A 24,799-nucleotide genomic window follows, 5' to 3' on the forward strand; every position below is an offset into this window, starting at 1 on the left:
TCGATGGTCAAACACTGAAAGCTTTTTTTACAATCGCAGAGCGCAGCACTCAGGTTTCTGACACGTATAATAATATGGAGCGCACTGCAACATTGTAAACGCGGCCAGTCATTGGTAAGCTGATGTCATGCTTTTCCGCACACACGATGCAGGTTCACAAAAGTTGCTCCGGCCTTCCCAGTCCGGCTAAAATATTGTCTTCAGCTCGACCTCAGGGACTGGTAAAATTATCCAGTTAGATAAATGTCTACTACTTCAATCGGTTCATCCACAAACAGCTTAGGTCTGTAGCCCACCCGGCCTTACACTTTGTAGATATGAAACGCACGCCAAAATGAGGCAAGATTACTCGTATTATTTAACATTGTTTACATTACGACGATGTCAGATCCAGGTGTAGTGTGCGTACTGGATATCTGGGAGCGAATACCCTGGGAACATTTCGACTCCACAGGGTTGCTGAGGTCAGCGTCGCTTTTCCAGGATCTGTCAGATAGTGAAAATGTTATTGCTGCATCATCCTCCTTCAGGACGGAACCCATCTTGTTTTCGCGTATGTCTCTCCCCGTGTTCAGTGGGGAGATAAGGGAACACCTTCGGCACCACAGCTATCAGGCTGATGCCGCGGTGGTTTTCATACAGCGTCCGCATACCCTTTTTGAAGATGGGAATATCTGTCGACATGCCCCATTCTGCAGGGACTTTGTCACCAGTCCCTACCACACCAACAAGCTTTGTTGGATGAGTCACCGGGTCCACAGTCCCTTAAGAGGGCTGGATACAGGCCTTCTGTCCTGGTGCCTTCTCGCGTTTCAGGACGGATATTTCATACCTCGTTTCTTCTTTTGACGGGCAATCAAAGTTTACATTCCTTTCGCCCGTGTACACTATTTCCAAAGGCGGTGTCGCAGGAGATCAGCTAAACTGCTCTTCGAAGTATTCTGTTCAGCTTCCCAGTCGGTTTTTAATGAGCGTATTTATAATCCGCATCCCTCACTTATCGTTTCGCTGACTGTCACTTCCCCATGGTCAGTCGATCATATCAAGTGGTATAGCATATGGCTGTTTACCATTACAGAAGTCTTCTCTATATACTGGGCTTTTGATGTCCACCAGAGCTCTCGGTCTGTCCTTAGGCTCTCCAATATTTGGCGTTTGAGCGATTTGTGTGCGCCGTCGTACTCGTTGCTTGATAGTATAGATTTCCTGATATCAATCAGTCTAGTGATCTTGACAATATCCAGTGGTCATTTGGTTGTATCAAAGACGTCGAACAGGCAGCACTTAACGCCACCACCGTAGCTCCTTTTTGAATTTTGCCATGCTTTATCCACGTGCAGTACACTGCTGGTTTGCTTAGAGAGTAGCTGAACTAACTCAGATCAATACTTCTGAGCTATATCCCTTCTCTGAAGATGGTGGATCGGCATGCTTCTTGCTGATTCGCGAAGGCCTGAAAGAAAACGAGCTGTCAAGCACGTTTGCACCATGGTTTAATCGCAACCAAGTTGTGCGCCCCAGAAAGAATGGTAGTCTTGAGTTACGACCGCACAACATTGGCTGATAGCCACGTGATCCGTTTGGGTCCGTGGTTGATTTGCACTTGGCGGCCGCCAGGTCGACCTATGCGGACGTTCATGATGAAAGTTCGTACTGGCAGAAAACAGCTCACCATCGTCATCGACAGCATGGCATCAATGTTCAACACCGATGCTTTTCTCCTGTACAACCGTGATGATGATGATCAGCATACACCTGGAGTCGCCCTCCGTTGTCTGTACGACGAACATCGACTCCAAATCGAACAGCCAACTGTAATTCCAAAGGACTTAGACGACCCACCCCATAAGGATCACAATGTCTGTTTCTTGCTCAAAGAATGGAAAGTATTCTTTTCAGCGTCGGAACTGTCGTCCGCTGGGGCATAAGCCGACATTACGAATAGGCGCCGTTTCTTATGTTGAGAATTATTTGGCTTGATTGAACTAGGTAACCGGACGGCGCAAGGACGTTTGTCCACTAGGATCCGTTCCAGCAAATCGCATTCAGCCCTGGGGCTGAGCGCAACTCCCACGCCATGTATTCCACGGGTCGCTGCTTCTGGATCATACGGAGGATAAGTGTGAAAGAGCTTGGTATTTTGAGAAGCATCACCACGGTTGCAGTTTGTATGCATTTTTCAGAGACAGCATACATCAATTTTTAGGGAGTATAGCGTCTCAGTGAGCGCTGCCTGTTTGCCAATTTGACAGAGTTGAAAGCTCCTATGTTGAAAGGCTTTCATGAATTTAGCAAGGTGTTATTTTGTTTATTGCCAATGGGCAGCGGGGTGCATAAGGCACATTGGTCAGATAACTGACAGTAAAATGACCCAGCAACGTTTACTCGCATGGTGGGAGGAGATTAGGTAGGGACATCGGTGGACAAGCACTTGAGCGGGTTACTACTACTTCCCGTTTGCCCAACTTGGGAATGAGGGTTTAGTTAAGGTACCTTCAGCTCGCCCACCATGCGCTTTTGACCCACCAAGCAATGGGATGATGTAAGTTTCCGTACATTGACGCTTCCCTTAGCCTCTGACTCAAAGGCCTGACTCGTGAGGCTGCGAGCAGGGTTTTATGTAGAAACTATGCCTGGAGCCGAGGACCTAGTTAACTAACCTGCTCGGCTGCAGGGGGTTGGCTTAACGCGACGGCGCATGGAGTAACACACTACTTTTTGAAGCTATGCAAGCAGGTGGCCTTTGAGCACCATCAGACTGGTTTTCAAAGTATTTCGACCCTACTGAATAATTCAACCTTTTAATGTATGAAGTGTGCAGTTTTTAGGACAGACGTTTTCTAACCCGTCCTTCCCTGGGGGAAGGCAGCATCGCCGTTTTCATGGATATGGGCATGCTGGTCGCCTGGTTACAACACCTTTCTGCCTTCACTCTCCCATCACAGAGCACAAACCGCCTCGTAGCATGATCACTCCTAGTATGGGGTCTGGCTGGTCTTGGTCCGACTGTTTCCCTTTGATCCTTTGCGTGGTTGCACCTTATCGGACAAAGTTTCCAGCGTGGTCCGCGCAATTTTTTCAGCATCCATTTCCGAACATGACGTCCAGGGTGCAATTTCGGGTCCCCACTCCAGGGACCAATATGGCTCTCTAATATATTGCCAAGGAGAACGTTTGGACCATTCGACACAATTTGAACAGCAATTCACTTGGCTGTCTGCTACCTCGAATCCGGATCATCAGCCTTTAAGGGAAATGTGGTCTCTTACTATTGGACCGCCCAGTGCTTCAGAGCTATCCAAGTGTATACCTCTACCCAAACGTAATCGTGCTGCTGTTTCTAGCGGCTATCCGGGTACTCTGTTCAAGGGTTCCCCATCCAGTGCTTCTCTAGCCTATTTCCATCTATCTGGAGGAGACCGTCTGGGGCAACTAGTTTGAGTCAAGAATAATGCCTGGTTTCAAAAAAGCTACTCGCAGTGAATGTAGTAACCAGAGGGACGTCAGTTTGACTCCCGTTGTAACGAGGTTTCTGGCGTCAGCACTTCGATCTGAATGTGACCCGACTATCACCTTGTCAGGCTTCTGTGTTGCAATGATTCTGCGGGCTATGTTGGCTGGAACGCAGTTTCTAAAGCTTCAACCACGCCAGGAAGCACGCCACGTCGGCGAGCAGCTTGACGAGGCAGTCACTGTCCGTACTGCGAGTAACCGTACTATAAGGCGATCTGGAGATAAAGTAGTACCGTCGGCTGTGATAGAAGTGTGAAGACAGTAAAGCGTTTCTTCCAGGCGACCAGCATGTCCGTATTCATGGAAGCAGCGTTGCTGCTTTCCCCGATAAGGACGGATTGGAAAAGGTTGGCCCTAAAGACCGCACACTCCAGCCACCCAACGGTTGACCTTGACCGTGGGTTAATTATTCATTAGGGTTGAAAGATTCCCGTGCTGCTCAAAAGCCACCGGTTGTGTCCAGCTGCATTGGCAGCGAGCGTCCTCGGGCCGGGTCGCCCTCTGCAGTCAAGTGGGTCATTGGCTCCGGGACTGAGTTCCTCAAGGAAAACATAACTGCTGCCTCGTATTTCATACTTTTGAGTCGGAAACTAGGGGCAGCATCCCTGAACATCCTCTACATCCTCACTGCGTTGTGAGACTTTTGAGTCGGAAGCTCAAAGTGGAATACCTCACACAAACTTCTTTGGCTTGAGTAGTCGAGAGGCATTATACACCTTTGCAGCTGTTCGCTCACCAACCCTACCCGACCCCTCCACACCCATCGAATGATGCATTGTGATAAACCAATCCTCCACTCCCCTAGCCATTGTTCCGCGTCTAAACCATGCCCAGAAAAACATACCAAATAATCACTTACTATAATCAAAAGACGTGATCCACGTTTTTGCCCTTAGTACTAATAATCTCTCAATTTGGGCAGGAAACATCTCTTGCTGAAACCTTGCTTTCCCTCTCTGTCGATATATGCATACGAGACTCCACTTCAGTCGTGCACATCAAGGCGCTTGGGATGAGCCCATATGTTTAACATTTCATTCTTTGGGTATGTGGTTACCCTGAGCTAATGAATTGTGATATCTACGATGTGCGAGCTACACACAGCCCCAAGTGCCTTGCTGGGCTGGATCTCAATTAACAGTCATTTTTGCGCTTTGTGGTTGTCTGGTTCAATCAAGACCAACGCAGGTCGATGCGGTAAATGGTGATTATTTGTCGTATCAGCATATACCTCAACAGGCTGCAGTTCTGAGACTGAGAATGATAGGTTTTATCGAGATTTGTCATGACTGTTTCGGTCAGCAAGAAGAATGATGGTCAATATGCATGCCCATTTTGGATAACTAATCCCTCGAGTACATCAGTTAGGTGGTAGAATTGGAGTTGATGTACACAATGATCAACTCCTTCAGTTCTCTGCTGATCGTCGTCTGTTCCTCGCCAGTACGAACTTCTAACGAAAACGATCACATCTAGCTACTTTGAGGCCACCAACCGTAAGACAGTCAATGACTCACTTGCATCATGTGGTTACTAGTTACCTGTGGACAGCCTCATTTAAAGATTGTCATTCCCTCTGGGATGCGCTGCTCTAAGGCTGGGTGGGTTTGAACCCCAGGCCGACCGAGGTAGTAGACAAATTTACCTAACTGGGCAGCTTCGCCAGTCTTTGTGGTCGAGTCAAAGATGATATTTCTATCCGAATTGGGAAGGCTAGAAAAACTCTGGTGAACCTGCATTATGTGTGTGGAGAAGCCCGAATTTACTGACCGGAAGGCCCGTTGTTCGAACCTGACCCCTGCATCTCGATTTCCCCTGTCCAGAGTTGGGTAACCTGGCAGTATCCCAGCCCTCATGCTCCCTTCGGGTAGCATGACACCTAGGCACCGGAGAAGTATTGCAGCTGAACGATTTTTTCTGTGCCGAATATCATGTCGTCACCTTTAGGAGCCACGCGGCCTAAAGATACAGTTTCGTGTTTGTCACCTGGGCGAACTATGTAGGCGCACTGTGGATTGCAAGAAACGGGTTCCATTTCCTCTACCACCGGGTCATATTTAGAAACCCGATCCTTCCGTTTTAAAGGGATCGGTCCAAGGACAGTAAGCCAGGTAGGTAGGGATGCATCGTTTGCTGATCGTCGTGTGGACGAGAGGAAACGTTCATGTTGGGTACCGTTGATACTAGTACATAACAGGGATCTGATGCAGTGGAGAGCATCAAGAAGGACAACGTCCCAATGTGGGGCAGGCAAGCCTTGTGATTTTAGAGCCAGGTAGATGGTCTTCCATAGGGTACCATTAAGTCTCTCCACCTAACCTGGATTATATACAGCGGTGTGGCCAGTGGAAACAAAACCTGTTTGGGTTCAGTTGACATGAACGTAGAACCGCGATCTGAGAGAATGTATACCAAACAGTGAATCACAGTGGAATAGGATAGGCGCGAGAATAAGCAAAAGGGAGTCACAAGTACTTATCAACGATTGTTAAGAGGTACTTGTTACGAGTGTTTGAGGCAAGTGGACCTTTAAAGTGAATAATAACGCGCTCAAAAAGTTATGTGGCCTTGGTAATTTGGCCACAAAAAGGGTCACGAAATTTTGGTTTGAATTAGGAGAATGTGGAACGATTGGAGATTACACTTCGGATATCGCTGACTGAAAAAGGAAGGTTCTTAGAATGAACAAGACGCGCAAACCTCGTGACCTCGGGATGGCATTATATCTTGTGAAGCTCGTCGAGTTTCTATCTCTCAACAATGTTGACACAAAGGTTACAAGATAGCGCATCAGGAACGCGTCGTATTTGTACACTGCCAATTCGGTTCAATCTTGTCATTCTTTATTTTAGTCTTCTGTCGGTTCCCGTACATAAAAGCGACCGAACCTTGATCCGTAATCAGTTTAAAAGTGTCGTCATTTGAGGATCATTTCGACAATAGTGTATGCTTCTTTTTCGACAGCAGAATGGTTTTTCTCGCTTGCGGTCATGCTCCTGAAGGAAAAGGCTACCGGCCGGTTACCCTATCTGAGGGAACATCATCAAAGACAGCAACATCAGTGTTGGCACTGATGCTTCATTGCCGGGATGCACCAATAGCGATGTTGAGTGCATCGGTTTCGATAACGTGAGAGATGTGGTGGTCAACGGTAGCGATCTTCGCATTCTCAAATTCTTGCTGAGGGTTCGCAGATGCTGAATCCGGTCAGAAAACGCCGGTATCCTTTGTTAGCAGCAGGTGAACAGACCAACGGCTCTCTGCTGCGATTTTCCGTTCTGTGGAATTGGGGGTTCTTTTCTGGGCGTATGCGTTCTGGGTCAGTTCTTATAATACGTTTGGAGACCTAACCCAAAAGAGTAATCTCTTCAGTTGTGGAGCTGCTTTTTGTGTTGTTCAAAGTATTACCGTATGCTTTAGTGATATCGAGAGAATGTGTAAGATTGCGGTCATGTTCATCTCTCGTCTTACAGCATACACTAACGTTATTAGTGTAGGCAAATGTGTCTTTCACCTGTTCGGCTTTGTTGTTATTGTTCGACGCTCGTTGGAAGCACGCAACCCCGCCTGTCACTCCGAAAGGAATGCGCCAAAACTGGTTTAGGTTCCCGCGGTCACTTCGATCTTTCTGGATGAGGATTCCCAGACGGACCAAGAGCGTCGTCTTTTGCGATGGGGTTTTTGGTCTCTTTGAACAATACTTCAGGTACCCCCTCTGAGTTCATTTTCTGAAACGACCAAATGAAACCAGATAGAATTCTGATAACAGTCCGTCATCGGAAATGGAAGCCAAGGGTGCAGTTTCGTTTCTTCAGCGCTATAAACCACCTGGTCCAGATAGTCTGCACCCTGAACTCTTCAAATGAGATGGCTATTTCGTGGTGACAATGGTACCTCAAATTATTTGGAATTATGGGAATTTCACTGACAGAATGGAGTGCCTCGACCAGACTTCCTTTCTATAAAATGTGTGCACAAACATCGTGCGAAAACCACCATAGCGTCAGCTTGGTGTTTATGGCTTCTAAGGTGTTCTCTGGTATTATCCCACACAGGCTGGTCCATCATCGAAGGAGTCAGATTGGCATTACTCTTTCCGATGACCAACAATGATCGTTTCTCTCGATCTCAGATCAGTTGATCGTCAGAAACCGTGGTAAAGTCTGGTGACGAAGGGTGTCCTCTTTAAAATCGTGTCTCTTATGAAGCCGTATATACCTCCTTTGGACGCGTACGGCAAATTATCTGTGTTCACGACGACCTATGGTGTTAAGTTCGAGTGCTCTCTGTAACCTTTCCTCTTGAGCATCGTAATTGATATGCCGTTTTAGCATCCTTTACCTGCCTCTCACAACTCGAGAGATAGCGTACTCCCTGAGTACACTGGCTGCTTTGCCATTCTTGGATCCAACCATTCGGAATTGCAAACAATTTCAAATAGCCTAAATGATTCCGCTGTAATTTTCGTGGGATCAAACCTAAACCTCATGCCTGTGGGTGAACCGGCCGATGTAGTAGGTAATTTCGACTACTTGGGCATTTGCATAGGTTCCGACTTACTTGCGAATTGGGAAGCCCATAGCAGCGTTTGCTATCCTGAGATATTTGTATAAGCTGTGTGTGGTGAACCGTCGAAGACCATCGGTGCTCTTGAAGCATGGAGCGAGTGACAACTGTTATACCGTATACTTCAGATGCCAGAGGACCGTTTGCCTGGTAGAGCCCTCTTCGCCCTGTCATATATCGGATGGAGACACACATCGGAGGTTTTCAGTCCACAAATTGGCACGAAATTCTAACCAGTCAACTGAGTCGCGTCGGTAACTTCCGTCTTCTCGGGTGGAGACCCCGGAACGAGACAAACCGATGGTGGTCAACTTGACGGGCGTGGCTGTGTCATGTAGTCAATAACAGTCTTGCATCAAGCGCTATCGTCTTCACAGTCTCACCCTCTACCATACCGGTAAACTGATGCGAATGAACAGCTTGGACCACTGCCGTCTGTGCGTTTCGCTTATTCTCTTGTTCTCCTTCTCCTGGGTAAAAGAAGCTGTAGTAGCTGGAGCCACTGCATTTCGGTGCACAGTTTTTGAGCTGATAAACAAAACTGAACTGAGATCCAGTGATGATGTACTTTTTCGGTGCCACGGATGACGCAAATTAGCAAACGTGATTTGGGCCTCTGAGGTTGGTGCACTGACTTCACGGGACACTTCCCTATGAGTTAATACAACTACCGAGGTAAAATTCTCCACAGCCTCCAGTGTTTCTCGTTGAATTGCAGAGGGCATATTCAGAGACGGCACATTCTGAAGCATGAATGCACTTCAGAGGCGTAAGGTACGTACTGAATGATTGTTGGCAGTTTGTTCAACAGAGGATTTGCTTGGTTTTCGTCTTCAAAAATGTGAACGGTGTCGTCTGCGTACTCCATGCCGATAAGATTCTCACCAGAAACGAATTGAAAATTGGGGGTTTGTAGATCTCCCAGGGTTCGCCTCATTATGTAGTCAATGATGAATATAAACAACTGGTCACCTGATGTTCAAACGGACTGTTACCGGCAACCGGAAGGTGAAATGTGAGCATTCGATCTCTTTTATCCTCGTATGCAACTTAATGATCCTTTACACTCGAGTGCCACCGGGTCTCTCGTGTCGATAATACCCCGCTTCGTTGTTATATGATGGAAGTGGATTAGTGAGTCAATGCCTGTCTACCTTATTTGTATTGATTCAGTAGAGTAGGTCCACCCTGACTGGCTGCAACGAATCAATATTAATGTCCACTTGGGATCAACATCCGTTGTTCGTCTACCTACGGGGCACGCAGGACTTTGGCTCGAGAGAACCAGGCCAAATTCTTCTTGGCTAGTACTTATATAGTAAAGTGGCACCGCATTTGTAGGATTCCTTAGCCTCATGAATTAATCGGCTCCACCTAATTCATTCTTCCGAACATGTCTTAAACATGTGGGTGTATTCTATTTTCCGTACGTACACATCTTCAGTCCTGTAGGCAGCAGGGTGCCGAAAACTTTTTTACGAACAGTAAATTCCGTCGTTATTGATCACTTTGCCCGGGTCTCCTCACTCTAATCGTCTGTGTTGTAGGTTATTCAAATGCCATTGTCATTTCGGAAAAGGAACTTGTATGTTCTCAGGAAAGATGACCTGATTGGTGCCATCTTTTAGCATCTGCTTTTCTGCACAGCCATGCTATAGGACTTAAGGCCTCCGAGCAGCCTCACAAATTTATGGCGAGGTCCTGGAGTTTTGAGCGTATGGCACATTTTAGCAGCTCTGTTAGTCCAGATGGTACGAATCTTTAAGTCCAAAATCGTTTCCGCGAATTCGTCTCTTTTACAGTCACAAGGATTCATGTATGAGACTTCAGTTGTAATCGTTTTGTCGCATGACCACTGCTGTTAAACGACTCGAAGTTGCTAACCTTACAGTGAGCAAGTACACAGTCGATGGATGACAAGAAAATGACGGCGGAAATGTTACACGCCCACTCTGATTTTCGGCCGCCTATTGGATCACTTCTCATGCGTGGGAGATAACCAAGGGATAAAAGGTTTTCGAACAGCCAACATTTCATTCACGCTCCAAATGGATCTCTGTGTTTTATGTGCGTTTGAACAGTTTCCAATAGGGTATTCGGCGCCTCGGGGTAATACACAGATTCCTTGAATACACTAGCAAATGTCAGGGTAAAATTTGGTGCACCAAGCTAAGTTCAGATTCACTGCTCGTTCATTACACAGTGACCCATCTCAGTGGGCTTTTCGCCCATAGTCCATTCCGAACGTTTGCGTTTTTCCTAACCACAGCAACCATGCGACACTAACAGTTGAACTCTCCAGCGGTGCACCAGTTCATTGACTTTGATACTGCCCCCATACTATAGCCACGGAATAAATGGTCCTGACGAAAACGAACTGGCTGATCATGTGACAAGTCCGATGTAGTTTTGTACAAATATCGACCTTGATCAAGGAATGGCATGTGTGTCTGTGTGCATTTGCCTCAGAGATAATATGTTACGCAGACGAATAGAGGGTACACTTCTGATTATTGATGGAATTGATTTTGTGTTTTCCTGGGGACTGTGACGTACTTCAGTTAGGGGGAGTACAAAACACCAATCTGCAATGTATTTTTTTTCATTTGCATCCACGTTGTGGACTCACCTAACGCCTTGTTCGTTAATCCGTCTGTTTTCGTTGTCAAGCACGATCATCCGCTGATATCCATTCTGACCGTATTTTTATATTCGATATACCTTTGTAGAGCATGTGATTTCCTTTTCGATTTTTTCAACCATGTCCTTTCAGACTGGAGAGCGACATCAGCTGATCCATATGCACTACACAAGCTGGCCGGATTTTGGTGTCCCAAAATCGCCTAGTGGGATGTTGAACTTCCTCTGGGCTGTCCGAGCGACAGATGCCTTGTCTGATGCAGAACACCCGGCAGTCGTGCACTGCAGTGCTGGTGTAGGCAGATCCGGGACATTTGTTCTCATTGATCTTGCCTTACACCTGGTAAGTTTGTCCTACATCCCATAGTCTATTTCATTACTGTGATCACTCTGATGAGGTACGCAGTTCTGATTTGTCAGCTGTCACTGATCACCTTCAACATCACTATTGGCGCCAATGCACCAGTGCTACATATTGACCATGCAACCATGAAAGAAAACCTTATTAAAGAGTCGAAAGAGAATTGAAGGGTAGGGGACGAGATGACTCGAGTGGTCGGTGTGCGAATTCGCTGACCGAAAAGTCTGTGGTCAGACTCTCGACTTTCCCTGTCTAGGCTTGGGCAACATGACAGTATCCCAGCCCTCGTGCTCCCTTCGGGCGGAATGGCAGCTAGACACCGAAATGGTATTACGACTGAATTTTTATTTTATTTTATTTGCTTAGTGTGGAGGTCCCTACATNGACAGCATTAAAATAAACACATCTGAGTATCGTGTCGAACTGATATGCCATCAGAGAAGATGACCCGGCGTTTTTTGCCAACCTCAGCCTACATAAGCCCAGTCCATAACGAAAGGCGGACTTTAGCTAGGCAGTCCGGCTAGAAAATGATAGCACGCACGCCACCGGTATCAGTTTCATGTCGTGTCCTGCAGAGTTTCCAACCGCCTTCGGGAAAAATCACGTGAGCCTCGCCCAGGAAGGCGCGAAGATCCGACAACATTCTTTGACTGAAACCGCTTTCGTTTCACGATACCACGTTATGATCTGTTTCGCATGAATCTTTCGTCAACAACTGATTAGAACGGAAAACAGTGCCTTCTTGGGTATGCGCAACACATGCCCAACCTTGCACGTTAACTCTGCTGCTTTTATTATTCGCATTCGTCACCAAGTCCCACTTACACACCACCTCGTCAGCTACTTGCTGCATCCAGCTTATTCTTGCTGTATTACGGGGACACCGGTGGTCAATCGGAAAGACGAAATTTCAACCATTAGGTGAGACTGCTGTTACAATTGTCTTGTTCATATGGCTCCTTAGTTTCAGCGAAATTCGGTTCGGATATCATAAATGGCCCAAGTCGGCGAACGCTACTCGCGCATCGACTTCACCTTTTAGACTACAGTCAGCTTCCGCAGCTGCCGAGATATATGTACTGGTCTTCGAACGCAAGCTCTTCATTCTGAAGTTTTGGAGAAGTACAAGACGATGGGAATTTGATGGTGCCAAACGCATACCGAAACCTTGGATCACCTCCGATATTATGTTTAACCGTCAAACAAAAACGAAATCCAGATCCGTTAATCCTTATGCGGAAGTGATTTCGATAACTAGGCTCATGATCTCTCGGAGTGTACAGTCTATGATATCATCGGTAACAAAATTGAACAAAGCTAGTTGTCAGGATGCTTGTGCACCTTATGTACACCCTAACCGGACTGGAAGTATGGGGATAACGCATGCAGTGAATGTTTACGAACTCCAAGGGATTTCATCATGACCAGAGCTAATCTATCCACAAAATTGAGGACTGCCATAGTAGCTATGTTAGGACAGGAGTAAAGCCAGTTTGCGTACCTTTCCTGATCATGGGTACGATCACTGATTGCCCCCAATTCCTGGAGCACGTTCTTGTTTCAAGATGCGTACGAATAACCTAGTAAAATTGGAGCACCAAGATTCTCCACTCGAAGAAGTTTATCTGACCCAACAGCCCGATGGTGTTTTTAAGTCAACAAGGGAGATCTATACTCACAGACTGCTGGTCCAATAACAGACAGGCACAGGAGCAGAGTGCCAACTGAAGTTTTGCCATTCCATCCAGCAAGCTGCAAGCTGATCCTTACGCACTAGGTTCCCAATATTATGTCTGGTGAACTCACATACAAATGAGCTGCGAATTATCCGAAAGCTTCCGTACATTCCAAGCCCTACTGACCTCTTCTATTTCTTGGACTTTAACTCCCACCACCCCTGTTTGTGCGTACACTACGTTTGAGCGGGTCGTCTAATCGATTGCATAGCCGAGTTCTACTCTGTGCCCGAGGGGATAGAGCACCTCGCATCAAGGAGTGTCAGGGTCACAAATCCAGTGGCTTCGCACTCGGTAACACCACATGCATAGTTGTGTGTCGAGTATGGCTGTGGTTGTGTATAGCTTGACGCCAACGACTCAGGGCTTCGGGTTACTCTCGAAGACGATGCCGGTCAGCAGCGCCAAAAGCCCCATTAGATCAAATCAACACCTCTGTCGTTGCTACATTTACTGCTAGTACCCACCGCAGTTGACTGGGATGGTCTCTTTCTCTCAGATAGATGGAAATAAGTTGGATAGGCCCTGACTGAGGAATTCAACGTCCTTTTTGAACAGAACAGATGGAACGTCGTTGAGACGATGACGCTCGAATATGAATATGCACTTGAACACTTCTAATGCTGATGAGAGTTCCATATTCACAATCCGTGTTTCTGTTACATGTCGGATGCCCGGATGGAAAGTACTAGATGACCGGCTGAAATGTTGCGCAAGATAGTTTGCCAAGCGGTAGTATGAGGATACTTTTAGTCATGGAGCTTATGGTCCTATGCGTGCTGGGGTACTGTCAGAGTGACAACATTTAAACAAAAGCCCATATGGTTTGGCAGAAATTAGATTGCAGTATCGGATGGCCTTGTAATTCGGATTCTAGGTCGAATAGTGTTGTTCCTACAACACATTGGTGGATTCGGCCACTCGTTTTTTCAACTTTTTAAAAATCAGCAGCTCCAATGTGCCACCACCTCCCGGATCGAACCGCAGGAAATCTTTAGAACAGTCAGTGGTTGGCTTTTGGGAATCAAGGTGGCGTTCCGAAACAGAACAGAAGCAAAATTAAGTGCGCCCACTCAACCATGATCCTGGCTGAATCCACCTTCAGTGTGGTTTCGGAATCGGGTGATGTAGGAGTAAAATGATAAAAAGTTTGGTTACCGTGTCTGTCAGAGCGTTTCCTCGGTAGCTTTTACTGAGCCGTCATTTTTTACTGAACACCATAAGTGATATCGAAGTGTCCCACTCTTATAAACGCACTTTGGTAGCCTATCTTGGACTTAACATTTTGTAGCTAGATGTAGCAATAGCTGACGAACTGGACCTGCAACTCCCTCGATACAAGGGTTTTCTTTTATTTCATTGGTATCGCCAGTTATGTCAAGTCCGGTTGACTCGGAGGCTCCATGTCACCAGATTGTGTGTTGAAATTGTGCTGGCAGGGTTTGGTACCTGGTGGTCAGAGGGGCCGTCGAATAGAACACTAAAATGTGTCCTGTCCATCTCGTCGGTTCTTCGTCATGGTCCTTCGTCAGCTCACTCTAGGCATTGCAAAGGATGGGTTGTTGGACTGGGTTCCGATCTGAAACCCAACGGATAGGGTAAACTAGCATCGGGAAATCGTCGACACTTGGGTTAGCCCTTATAATATTGGGCTTTCTGACCACTATAGCTTGTTCTCTCTCGAGTGATGGGTAGTCTGCCTGCATAGACTGACAGTTGAGCGCATTGGAATCATCTTTCCGAACAAACTTTTTGGCCATTTTAATCCTATATCTACGATGCTTCTAAGTTACGCGGCGACCTGTTGTAGCTATCGAACCTATCTGTGGTTTTTCGTTATTCAGTAGTCCTCATATCACGGCCTCGGTCATATCATAAGGTTGATCACATTATGGAAGGAAGACTAATCTAATGCTGCGCTCGTTGTGCACGTCTACACACTCACATTCGGGATGGCGTCATTGTAAGGAATAGTGTGGTATGCTAGAATCTGTTAGCCGGATTTATTTTGGTTGCTGTCTGTTTACTAATTGCATTGGAGAATCGATCCTGTTTTTCGAAATCGGTCACGTTTGGACGTTTCGGATGTAGAAGCTTGGTGCAGTTTGACTTTTAAAGCATCTTGATTACCCGATCAATCTGAACAAGGCAATCAGAAGAAGAATGTTTGGAATTACCTTATTTCGTGCGCTATTACGCTACTGAACGTGTAAAATGATATGAGACAATGCTGTGCGGTTTATATAATAGATTCAACGGAACATGCTCAGTTACTAGCATCAAGGGGTTTGCAGCCTGACCGTCATATCGTTCGGAGCGCAGATAGTGGGCTTAAAACGACTAGGAATTGCTGCCTCAAAGAATCTCAGTTTGTGGCCTTTCGTGTCATGCTAAGACCTGGGACGGTGAACAAAGTTCACGCCTGTCCTGTCACCTTCACTTCAGTTAGAGTTGCGCTGGGGTCAGCTGACACAGTCCGTAGGTTTTGGGCACGCGCTCTCGTGTTCGAGTTCCAATTATCATACCATTTCTACAAATATACGTATCACCGTAACCGCAAGTAAATCGGTAAATGCGTGAACTCGTAGATAAATCTGACGTTTCCGTTTTGATTGATTTTCAGTGGCGTGGTCAGTACATGTGCTTTCGCACAATTATACTGCATTTTCAGTCCGACCACTAACCGTGAATCGGTCTCTTGCAGTGTTTGACTATTTTGACTCTTGGGCGATTCAAGTTCTCTGGGTTCCGATTTTTAGGTCGGATGCCGTCTGATAAAGGTCGGATTTACCGATGGATCCACTGTGATAGAGTCATTAAAGTGATAGCGTTGCTTAGGACTTAAATGCACCGTGTAGTGAAATCGGAGCAGTGGTGTTTCAGAAGGACAGCTGATGTACTCTTTCCTCTGAACACCGAAGTTTGGTGCATCGGCATCTAATTAGGCTAATTCGCTTACCTGTTGCTGGGCTGATACATGGCATACCACATGTTAGGAAAGCCGTGGGATGAGCGGAGTTGCCGGCGGTTTGTGTCCTGGAAAATAAGTAATGTCGTTCTTTACGATCCACTGAAATTCTACCAAAATATCTCTGCTGTAAGAAGTCCTGTTCAATACCTCGCTGCCGTCCCCCTTAAATCGAGTGGTATCTGGTGTCCCGCGACGTAGGGGGACTTACCCTCCAGCGATCATCCTTCTGTCCCATGATTTTACACTAGCATTGGCTAGCACATGAGGGTGTCGCTGGCTGATTGAGATCTGGCGGATCTTTTTTAACCTTGTTGGCTTGCAACCTGTTTGTCCTGGAAAAAGCCGTGCGACACTGATCATGTTGCTAATGCAAAACTCGGTGAAAATATCGGAATGGAAGATCTTGTGAGTGAGTTCCAGCTGACTTATCGTATGTTCTCAAGGTTGGGGAAAACTTTTTAAGAATCTGACCGGCGTTCGCCAAAAGTCATAATTTATTGTACAGATGTGTGGCGGCTGACGCGCATTTTTAGGATTCTCGTGTGGTTTTCCACTGAATGCATCTGGTCTTGTATCCAAACAAGAAAACAATGCACCAAAGCTGTCCAATATGTTCTAACTGCCTTTCCAAATTAAATCATTCCTCTTTTTATGTTGCTTTTATCTGCAAGCATCTAGCATTTTAGGCCCCCCTCTCTTGTCGTTTCACGAGCTATTTTGATAAAACATTATTTCGTTTTTGGAATTATTTGCCAGCCACATTGCTGCGCAGCCTTCCGCTTCGGCGGATCAGATGAGTAATTCACTTGGTTGTTCTAGTTTTTTAGGCGGACGAAGAAACAGCCAGCCGACAGACTAAATTACTCGTACCTTGATTAAAAGCTCTTCCAGTTTAGTGTTGATAGAATCTGTCCATGGTTTTGGAGGATGTTTCATGTTGCATTCCTTTCGATCAAAGCATTTCATTTTAGCTATTTCGTGGATGTTGTTCACAGATTTTGTTGGTCTGTTTCAGTAAGTTCTACAACAATTGGGTTTTGGGTTCGGGGATGGGGGTTCTGTGAATTTCAGTCGGCATTGGATCTATACTGCGGACCAGAACCACATCTGTTGAAGACCGTTCTTCAATGATTGGCTCCAGCAACCGCTTATCAAGTCGGCTGATCTAAAACCACACTCCACATGTCATTCATTGTATGTTTGTTGATTTCCTTTGCATCAGGCATCAAACCCTCGTACTCATTACGAAACTTTCACATTCCCCAACTGTTTTTTTCGGTTATTGCTGAATCTTTAACTTCACCTGGTGTTTATCTGCGTTTGGTGGTGGCTGTTTTTTATGCTCTGCTTGTGCGTGCTCACCAATTCCGTAGCTGTTTATCCTTGATCCTTAATGCAATAGCATGGGCAGAGGCACGCTTGCTTCACTAAGTGCACGAACCAACGGGTGAACAGATCTCTGAACAAATAGCTTCACGAAAAACGGCTATTAGATGAGCAAAACGGGCTTATATGCTACCACATTATGGGAACCGCGCGTATCGAACGGGGTGATTCTGCGTTTCGAATTGCGAAAGCACATGCCATCTTTGTAAGACACAATGAATACGTTCACTTCGTGTCCGCTCCGAAATGAGGATCTCATTCATCCAGTGCACTTGGGTTGTGTTTGATGAATAAAAATTATTCGTCGACCACGATGCACGAGCTTTTTGTACACGAGCAATTTCCGGGCATAATTATACCCTGAGCTTTTTGTAGAATCAGATTTTGCCACGATATCTTTAATGAACCAACACCTTTGGAGCTTCTATTAGATTGGAAAGACTCATTTGCTTTGACTAGAGAGGAATTCGTCCATAACTTACGTCGATTATTGAGTTTGCCGTGCGGCTATTCGTGAAAACACTACCGTGAAGTGTAGGATTGCTAATCGTTCAACTGTCTTGAAAGTTGATTCACTACCGCTGTTGAAAGCAGAATGTCGGCTGCTAATCGTCCCCCCAAGTAAATCAGATGCGTATAAAATCGAGTTTCAGCCAGCCGTTTTTTCGAACATTTGCGATTTGGGGTTATAACCTACACAAAACTTTCTAGGATCAATTGTCTTTTCACACTGGTGAGTTTGTGGTGGTTTGCTCTCATCTGTCCGTGTTGTAGACCTTCGTAATAAGTTCATATCTGACTTTGCTGAAAGAGCGTGTGTAGCGATCGCTAGGCACCACTGCGCTCCGTAACAACGCACTGATGATATCACCCCGATTCATGATGAAACGTTTGCAATCAAATCGCCCACCCCAGCGAACAAACAAACCACCATTGTCCGACTGAATGTGCTGCACGCAGGCTGCCTCGTGTTCTATTTAGCACTATATTCGAGGTATCTCAGTTTACTTTCATGCAGGGAACTACTCATAGCGTTTCTGAAAACCCTATGATAGCCCACGACCGGCCTCGATTTTGGAGCTGATCGGTTAGGTGCAGTCCCCGAGGTTCTGTCAACGCTGTTCTACTTGAACGCAGATTTTACGAAATCCATGGATTACACTCATTCGATTGGATTCGCGATTCGCGAGAAACTTGTCTGAAATTCCTGTTTATGATCAAGTCAAGATTCAGTTTCCTGAAAGAAAATGTACTGCGAAATCTTGAATGTTGTACGAACTGAAATATGAGACAGCCTTTGTGCAGCACATTCAGGTGAACAGTATCTTTAAACAGGAGATCCAGCTGGGATTCAGTTGGGTCCTCTGTTAAAACCAGATTGATGTACAAATAAGTGTATTTCGCGAGTCTCACGGTGTGTTCAATTAGAACATAACATTGACGGGAACTCGGGGACTCTGCCTGTTTCATGAGCCCCAAGAAGAATGAAACGTTCGTGGACTGTCGAAGAGTTTTATAAAAGCCTAGGCTCTTTCGGATGCAAATTTCCCTCGTTATCATTATGATTCCAGAAATATGGATGTTGCTATTAAAAAAGCACTCTGATACTTGTAGGTCCGTATGTTTTCTGGAACTTTCGCTTAGTTTAGTGAATAGAACTGCTTTATGACCACGGTATGGTTTTCAGTAGTTAAATGGATCGACTGGCCTACTTTGCGGGTCCTCAGGGAGGAAGTCATATGTAGTATACGGTCAGATTGCGGCTCAGATCCACACAAAATAACGTGAAGCCATCTCCGTTTGTTAACTAACAATTAAGCGATCTTGACGAGTAGTGTGGTTAGGCTGTAAAATTTGCTAATTTGTTAGCCATTTTTAACGATTGATTTTACCCTTCTGATATACTCTCATTTGTAGGTTGAGACTCGGGGTACAATGAAAGGCCTTGATCTCAGTCAACTGTTTGTGAAACTCCGTCGCTGCCGCATGGGTGTGATTCAGACAGCGGACCAACTGCGGTTCTGTTATTCAGCAGTTATTCGGGGTTCCGAAGCGCTTCTCCGAACTCCCGTGGATGGAATTCCTTACATTAAGGTGAGCAAGAACTTGCTTGGAAAATAACCTGGAGTGAATAGTCGAAAATGCAACAGAATAGAGCCGGACCTTGGCGCCCTTTGAGTTTACTGTGACCTCACTATGGACGTTGAAGACCTGAAAGTCAGTTTTTGGCCGCCCATCCGAACGAAAACTACCATGAAGGAGGCGTCTTAGTATCCCATAAATTTGTGTCGTCGAATGATCGAATGTAAAGACTCGAAATATTCACATGACCTTTTCGTTTGTCTATGGTTTGTATCCTCTTTACACTTCAGTTCGAGCCGCAACCAGATGAAAATGACCAATCCGCTGGGAGCAGTGACAGTGATGATGTTTGGGATGGTCTAGAAGGCGGTGAAAACGGCTCCTCTTCTGAAGAGGGGTTTGACCAGGTCGAGGACGCCGAAGATTTGGTACAGGACGTTGAAGAAGTGTGTGAAGAAGATCCACTACGCGAAGTCGTTCTGCTTGAACGAACACCACTTGGAGCTTCAGATTCTACAACTACTGAATGTTACAACAGACATACCATCTCTCCCAGAACTAATCATGCCTGGTTGTACACCTCACCCGAGCACGGTGCACTCAGAAATACCACCCCTGTTCGTGTTGGACCAAGGGAACCCTCACTATCACTTGGAGTGTGGAACGACCGCCTGAGCCCTATCGTCGGTAGTGATCGATATTCTGATCATATGGGCATTGGTGGCCGATTTCGTCGACCTGAGCTCATCGACCAGTAAGCAAGATTTAAACAAATAAATAGACCGTGCGACATTGTACCCTTCTCGTTCTCTAACTTGTTTTTGCCGGCGTGCCGTCATGATTTCAGATAATGGTGCCAGATTTTATGTATATTGGTATTCGTGCATTAGTAGATGCTAGTTAACTTCTAGTCACCGGCTTACCGATGACTGTTTCGGTTACCATATTTTAACAGAAATCTTGTGTCCCCTGTTTGATTTTCAGACCCCGAATTGAATATCTAGAAGGCGACTGACACATTTTGTGTGTGCATCCCGAGACAGTATTGGTCTTTTCACCACAAAGCTATCATACAAAAAGTAAATGCCTAAGGTAGTAGCAAGCTGTTGTGCCCCTATCATTTCCTGAATTTGTCGAACGTATGTCAATGTATCGAAATATTAGTAGCTCGTGTGTCTATCGGCAGTTGAGCAGATGTCGAATGATCTGTTCGCAGAGCTTGGCAATCGGCTTGCAAACGTTTCGTTCCCAGTCTAGAAGACATCGTCAGTGCGCAACTGAGTGCGGGCGGTCTGACGGATACCACCTAGTTCTCTGAGGAAAGCCTCGAATCATTAGTACTGCACTGCTTCAAGGATTATCATAGATGAGCCGTTTGAATACGTTCAACAGTGTATGTATTCTTTGGGATATGTCTTCTTTGAAGCCAGGACAAATGTGGAAGATGGTCCGCGATACCCAACTGATTGTTGTGTTTGGGTCTGCACCCCAGAGCACCCATGTACCGTTGAGGTTACCTGGGCCATTTTGTTGTATTTTAGACTTCCCTTCCTGCCTTTTAGCGCACACGTCAATCCGCTGAAGTCTGAAGTGAATCAGCGTTCCCCAGTCGCTGGCTCTTGTACCATGCAGCCCACAATAAGCTATGCATATGCAAATGCTTCCAGATCAAGCACTTCGCACCTGATTTTATCCATGACTGACCGTAGCAGACCGGGGTGTAAGGCAAGCGAGGCGCAGTATCGGTGAGTCGATATGCTTCAGCGCAAACATAAGACGGGGCTTGTTGTGCAGGAGCCGTGGTATGGCGAACAGGCCGCGATCAGATGCCGACAAGTTAATCATCCATTCTTACGCTGCTCTGATGGCCTTCATAGCCTGTCTCGGGGAATTGCATGATATAGCGCAACGCACAAACTGTGCAGCCGATTGAATTGAACCTTGTAGTGTATATGTCGACCGAGATTCTGTGCAAATACAATGGCTCAAGTGTCCAAATTTATGCAGGAAATCAGAACGGGTTAACCGAAGAATCATGCACTCAGGGAGGATTTTCAGGGTTTTTCGTGTTAAATAGTCTAGCTTTTTAACATGTTGGGTGCATTATTCCCACTATTGAGCTTGATGCCGTGGGTCATCACATCAAAGAACTATTGATTCATTTTCATAATCAATTAGTCCTTCCACTGAAGTAACCAGATACTAGATACAAACCACCAACCAGGTCATATTGGACTCGTGGACAAAACTCATTAAAACACTTCCCACACAAGGTTCGCTGCTATTGATCGCCATACGGAATCTTATGCAAATCACCTGTATGCAGTGCATTGAAGAGTCGAAGATCGGCGCAGCCCACATATGCAAATGGATGTCAACACCATTTGTTCGTAAACATAAGTTTTTTCTCAGTGCTTTTGCAATGGTCAACCTTAACTTTTTTCCTTCGGTTTCCCTCCGTGAGTAGTTTTTTATTTGTTATATGCTTCTTCGTCACCTTGATGCACTAAATCTTTTCACTGAGAAGGCAATACTTATCTGGAACATGGAAAACGCTTTTGTCGTCATGTTGAGCCCCTGTTACTGTTATCCGTAGCCAGCAACAGTGCAGTACGACTTATCCTTCTGAATAAGTAGCCAGTAATGGTGTTAGCCCAGTAATAATAATGTTTGTTTCCTAACTAGTTGTACTGTGAGATAGTACAGTGAGAAATATAATGGTTAAATAGACAATGGTTGAGTACAGTCCTAACAGAGTAGTTTAGATGGAAGAGGAGAATAATCAACAGCAGCATCTTACATACCGGTACAAGAAATGTTCGACCAACTGGAGTGACAGATTTGGGTAGAGCGAAGAAAAGGCCGGTTGTCCGGCACGACAAATGAAGACGGAGGATAGGACAGTGCTAAAACCTATGGAATAGAGACAGTGGTTTGGAGGCGTACAGACTAGAGTGGGCTATGGAGGCCAGGTGGAAACGTGGGACGAGGGCGGTTTGTAACGTGCTAAAATCCGGTTGTCGGTAAGAACGGTCGAGTTAGCTCGTTCACCCCAATTACCGTTCAATTAGACTGAGGCCTTCAAAGAGAGACGAGGTAAAGCGAAGCCAGAAATTTAGTGAGAACAGTTCAATGTAAAAGAGCAGGCAGTGTGAATTTGGACCCAACAGAACTTCCTCTTAAGTTGTAAGTTTGTTGTCCTGAAAATGCCGATCAAACCAAGAAATGAGAAATAGCGTGACTGCACAGGCTGTCCGTTCTCGAAGAGGCTAGTGGACTAACACTCCTGGCCTTGGCCCCTTAGACTGTGTCTGCTCTCGCACTTGCAGGTTTTCAAATAATACGCCGTCTCTGGACGTTTCTTCACTATCCAATGTTGATGCTCCACGCTCCGCTCAGTAGTTACAATAATAATAGTAAACCCACCAATCGGGTAGTAAACACTATTGCTACTGAAACTAGTAATATTGTCGTGATAAAGTTGCTACTGATCATTCATTCAGTAGGAAGAATTTCATTCCGTACCGGCGCTGGTTGCAGGTGGCAGTGATGTATGGGTGCAGTATTATTATGGGTAATTTTCTGTGTTCCAGAGGTGGAGTATTAATTTAACGCAAACTGAATTTGTATTGCCAGACAAACACCCTACACTTGAAGAGACCTAAGAAGCCCTACCTAATGCAGCTTCTGCCGCGCAAACAGCAATCATGTTTATTCGTCAAGTTTGTTGCTTTTCAAACGTAAGTTAAGGTTTGCAGATCAAACCACACCAGTTGGAGCCACATTGGATCAAATACCGGCGAAATGGACTCAGTTACAGGATAGTATACCTATTAGCCTACACCCTTGATTAATTCTGCAGTTCTAGCGTTTCTTTACCGTCGAACTGGGATATTCTCATAGCCTTGGAACAAAACATATATCACTTAAACACTGTACTTTGGAAGATTTTCATGTGGGTTAGTACCAGCATTCATGCAGTGTTCCCTCCAAGAAAAGCTATTTTTTGTGGTGTTTCTCGTACGCATGCATACATTTCCTCAAAGTGACTAAAGTTTTGTTGTGATTTTAATTAACCTTTCATTGTTCCAGCGAAAGTTTCACTTCGGGGGTTGATATGTCGTAGTTTCACTCTTCATAGAAGTCCGTGTAAAATGTTTCATGTCTTTCAAAAGAGTATTACACAAATTTTGGCTCTCGTTGTTTGCGGTTCGATCATTTGCCTTTGCCAAGCCGTTAGCTCTACCGATGAAATCATGTGGCAAACTTCTCTTTTTTTCATGAGTGAAAATACTCATAAGATTGCTGAAAAATCTTCGGGAATCCACGGCCGGTTTTGGCATTCTTGGTGCTCATCAGATAGGCCAAGTTGCCGAGTTTACGTTAACCTTGTGTTCTGTTTGAGTCCAATTTCAACGAAGTTCGACGAACACTCATTTGCATGCCAATTTGCTCTTCATGAGAGACTCGCCGGAATCCCACCAGAATCTATCGTTTATCATATTTTTCTTTGCTGAGGGTGTCAGCCAGCTAGTTCATTAGTTGGACTCGGTCGTTGATGTCTTTTCCTTAGCCGTCATCAGTCCTTCACATCGTATGGGAGGAATACCTTTGAGGTCCCCTTGTTTGTAGACTCCATACTACTTACAGGTCTGTGATATAATTGCGTAGGCCTACGATTGGGGATGAGTTACCTGCTTTGATAACAAGACCACCTCAAACTGTAAACAATCCACCAACCACTTCGGCGCACAGATGTTAGAGTCATGGGTTGAAACTCGTAGGTGGCTATTTGGAGATTAACAGCTGTTGGTCGCATCACACTCGAAACCCACGCTCACGCGTGTTGGAACCCTTGGCTGCAATATGACTTAACGTTTGGTCCTGTTTTCAAGCTTGGTAAATCAAGTATCAGTTGATTCGAGCTATCCAACGTGTTTCATCCAAGCAGATCAGTACTGTATCTTGCCTTTATCCTCCCGGTTTTATTGAATTTCACTCAGCTAGTTACTACTCGCTCTGTCATTTCCAAGACAACCCAGCTTTTATAAACTTCATGTCAGTTTCCAGGATGTTAGGCAGATGCAATCGATTTTCTTATAGTTGATTTCCATGCTTACAGGCATTTACCACGCCCCACACGGTTTGTTGGGTTGTATGCTTTCGTGAAGTCTGGTCATGATCAGCTCAACATTAGCAGTTTTTTTTGCCTCCGAGTGGGTTTGACCGTCAGTTTTTGCAATAGGAGTCGCATGCTGGGATGTCTGACTTACGTTTACAAGCGATTGGTAGCTTCCCACAAAGTGATCATCCACGGGTTATAAGCAATGCAAATTTCCCCTGAGCTTAAGCGCTCGAACACTAATTCTTTCGCTTAATAGTTGAATAACGTCACTTGTATGATGCAGCCTTCGTCGTTCGGCACGTACAAACTGAAAAGCCTTTCCCGGGGACTTCCATCATAAAATCTCGGCACACATTTGCGTGAACTAACGAGTCGACTCCCCCCCCCCCGCGGATATTGACCCACTGAAGCGCTAC

At 45.6% G+C, this 24,799-nt stretch overlaps 2 protein-coding genes across 2 annotated transcripts in view; one reads left to right on the plus strand and one right to left on the minus strand.

Moving 5' to 3' along the window:
• The window catches only part of T265_03062 (hypothetical protein), a gene marked incomplete at both ends in the record, with an annotated part of 39,733 nt that overhangs the window by 6,066 nt on the left and 8,868 nt on the right, over window positions 1-24,799 (plus strand). Inside the window, 3 exons of the mRNA XM_009167451.1 lie at window positions 10,853-11,062; window positions 19,094-19,270; window positions 19,549-20,012. Of these exons, the coding sequence (XP_009165715.1) occupies window positions 10,853-11,062; window positions 19,094-19,270; window positions 19,549-20,012 (851 nt within the window). The remainder of the gene's footprint in view (window positions 1-10,852; window positions 11,063-19,093; window positions 19,271-19,548; window positions 20,013-24,799) is intronic.
• T265_03063 (hypothetical protein) overlaps window positions 19,538-24,799 on the minus strand; it is a gene marked incomplete at both ends in the record, with an annotated part of 7,618 nt that continues 2,356 nt past the window's right edge. The window contains one exon of the mRNA XM_009167452.1: window positions 19,538-19,771. Coding sequence (XP_009165716.1) covers window positions 19,538-19,771 — 234 coding nt within the window. The remainder of the gene's footprint in view (window positions 19,772-24,799) is intronic.

Source organism: Opisthorchis viverrini (assembly GCF_000715545.1).
Source record: "Opisthorchis viverrini unplaced genomic scaffold opera_v5_41, whole genome shotgun sequence".
Lineage (NCBI taxonomy): Eukaryota > Metazoa > Platyhelminthes > Trematoda > Opisthorchiida > Opisthorchiidae > Opisthorchis > Opisthorchis viverrini.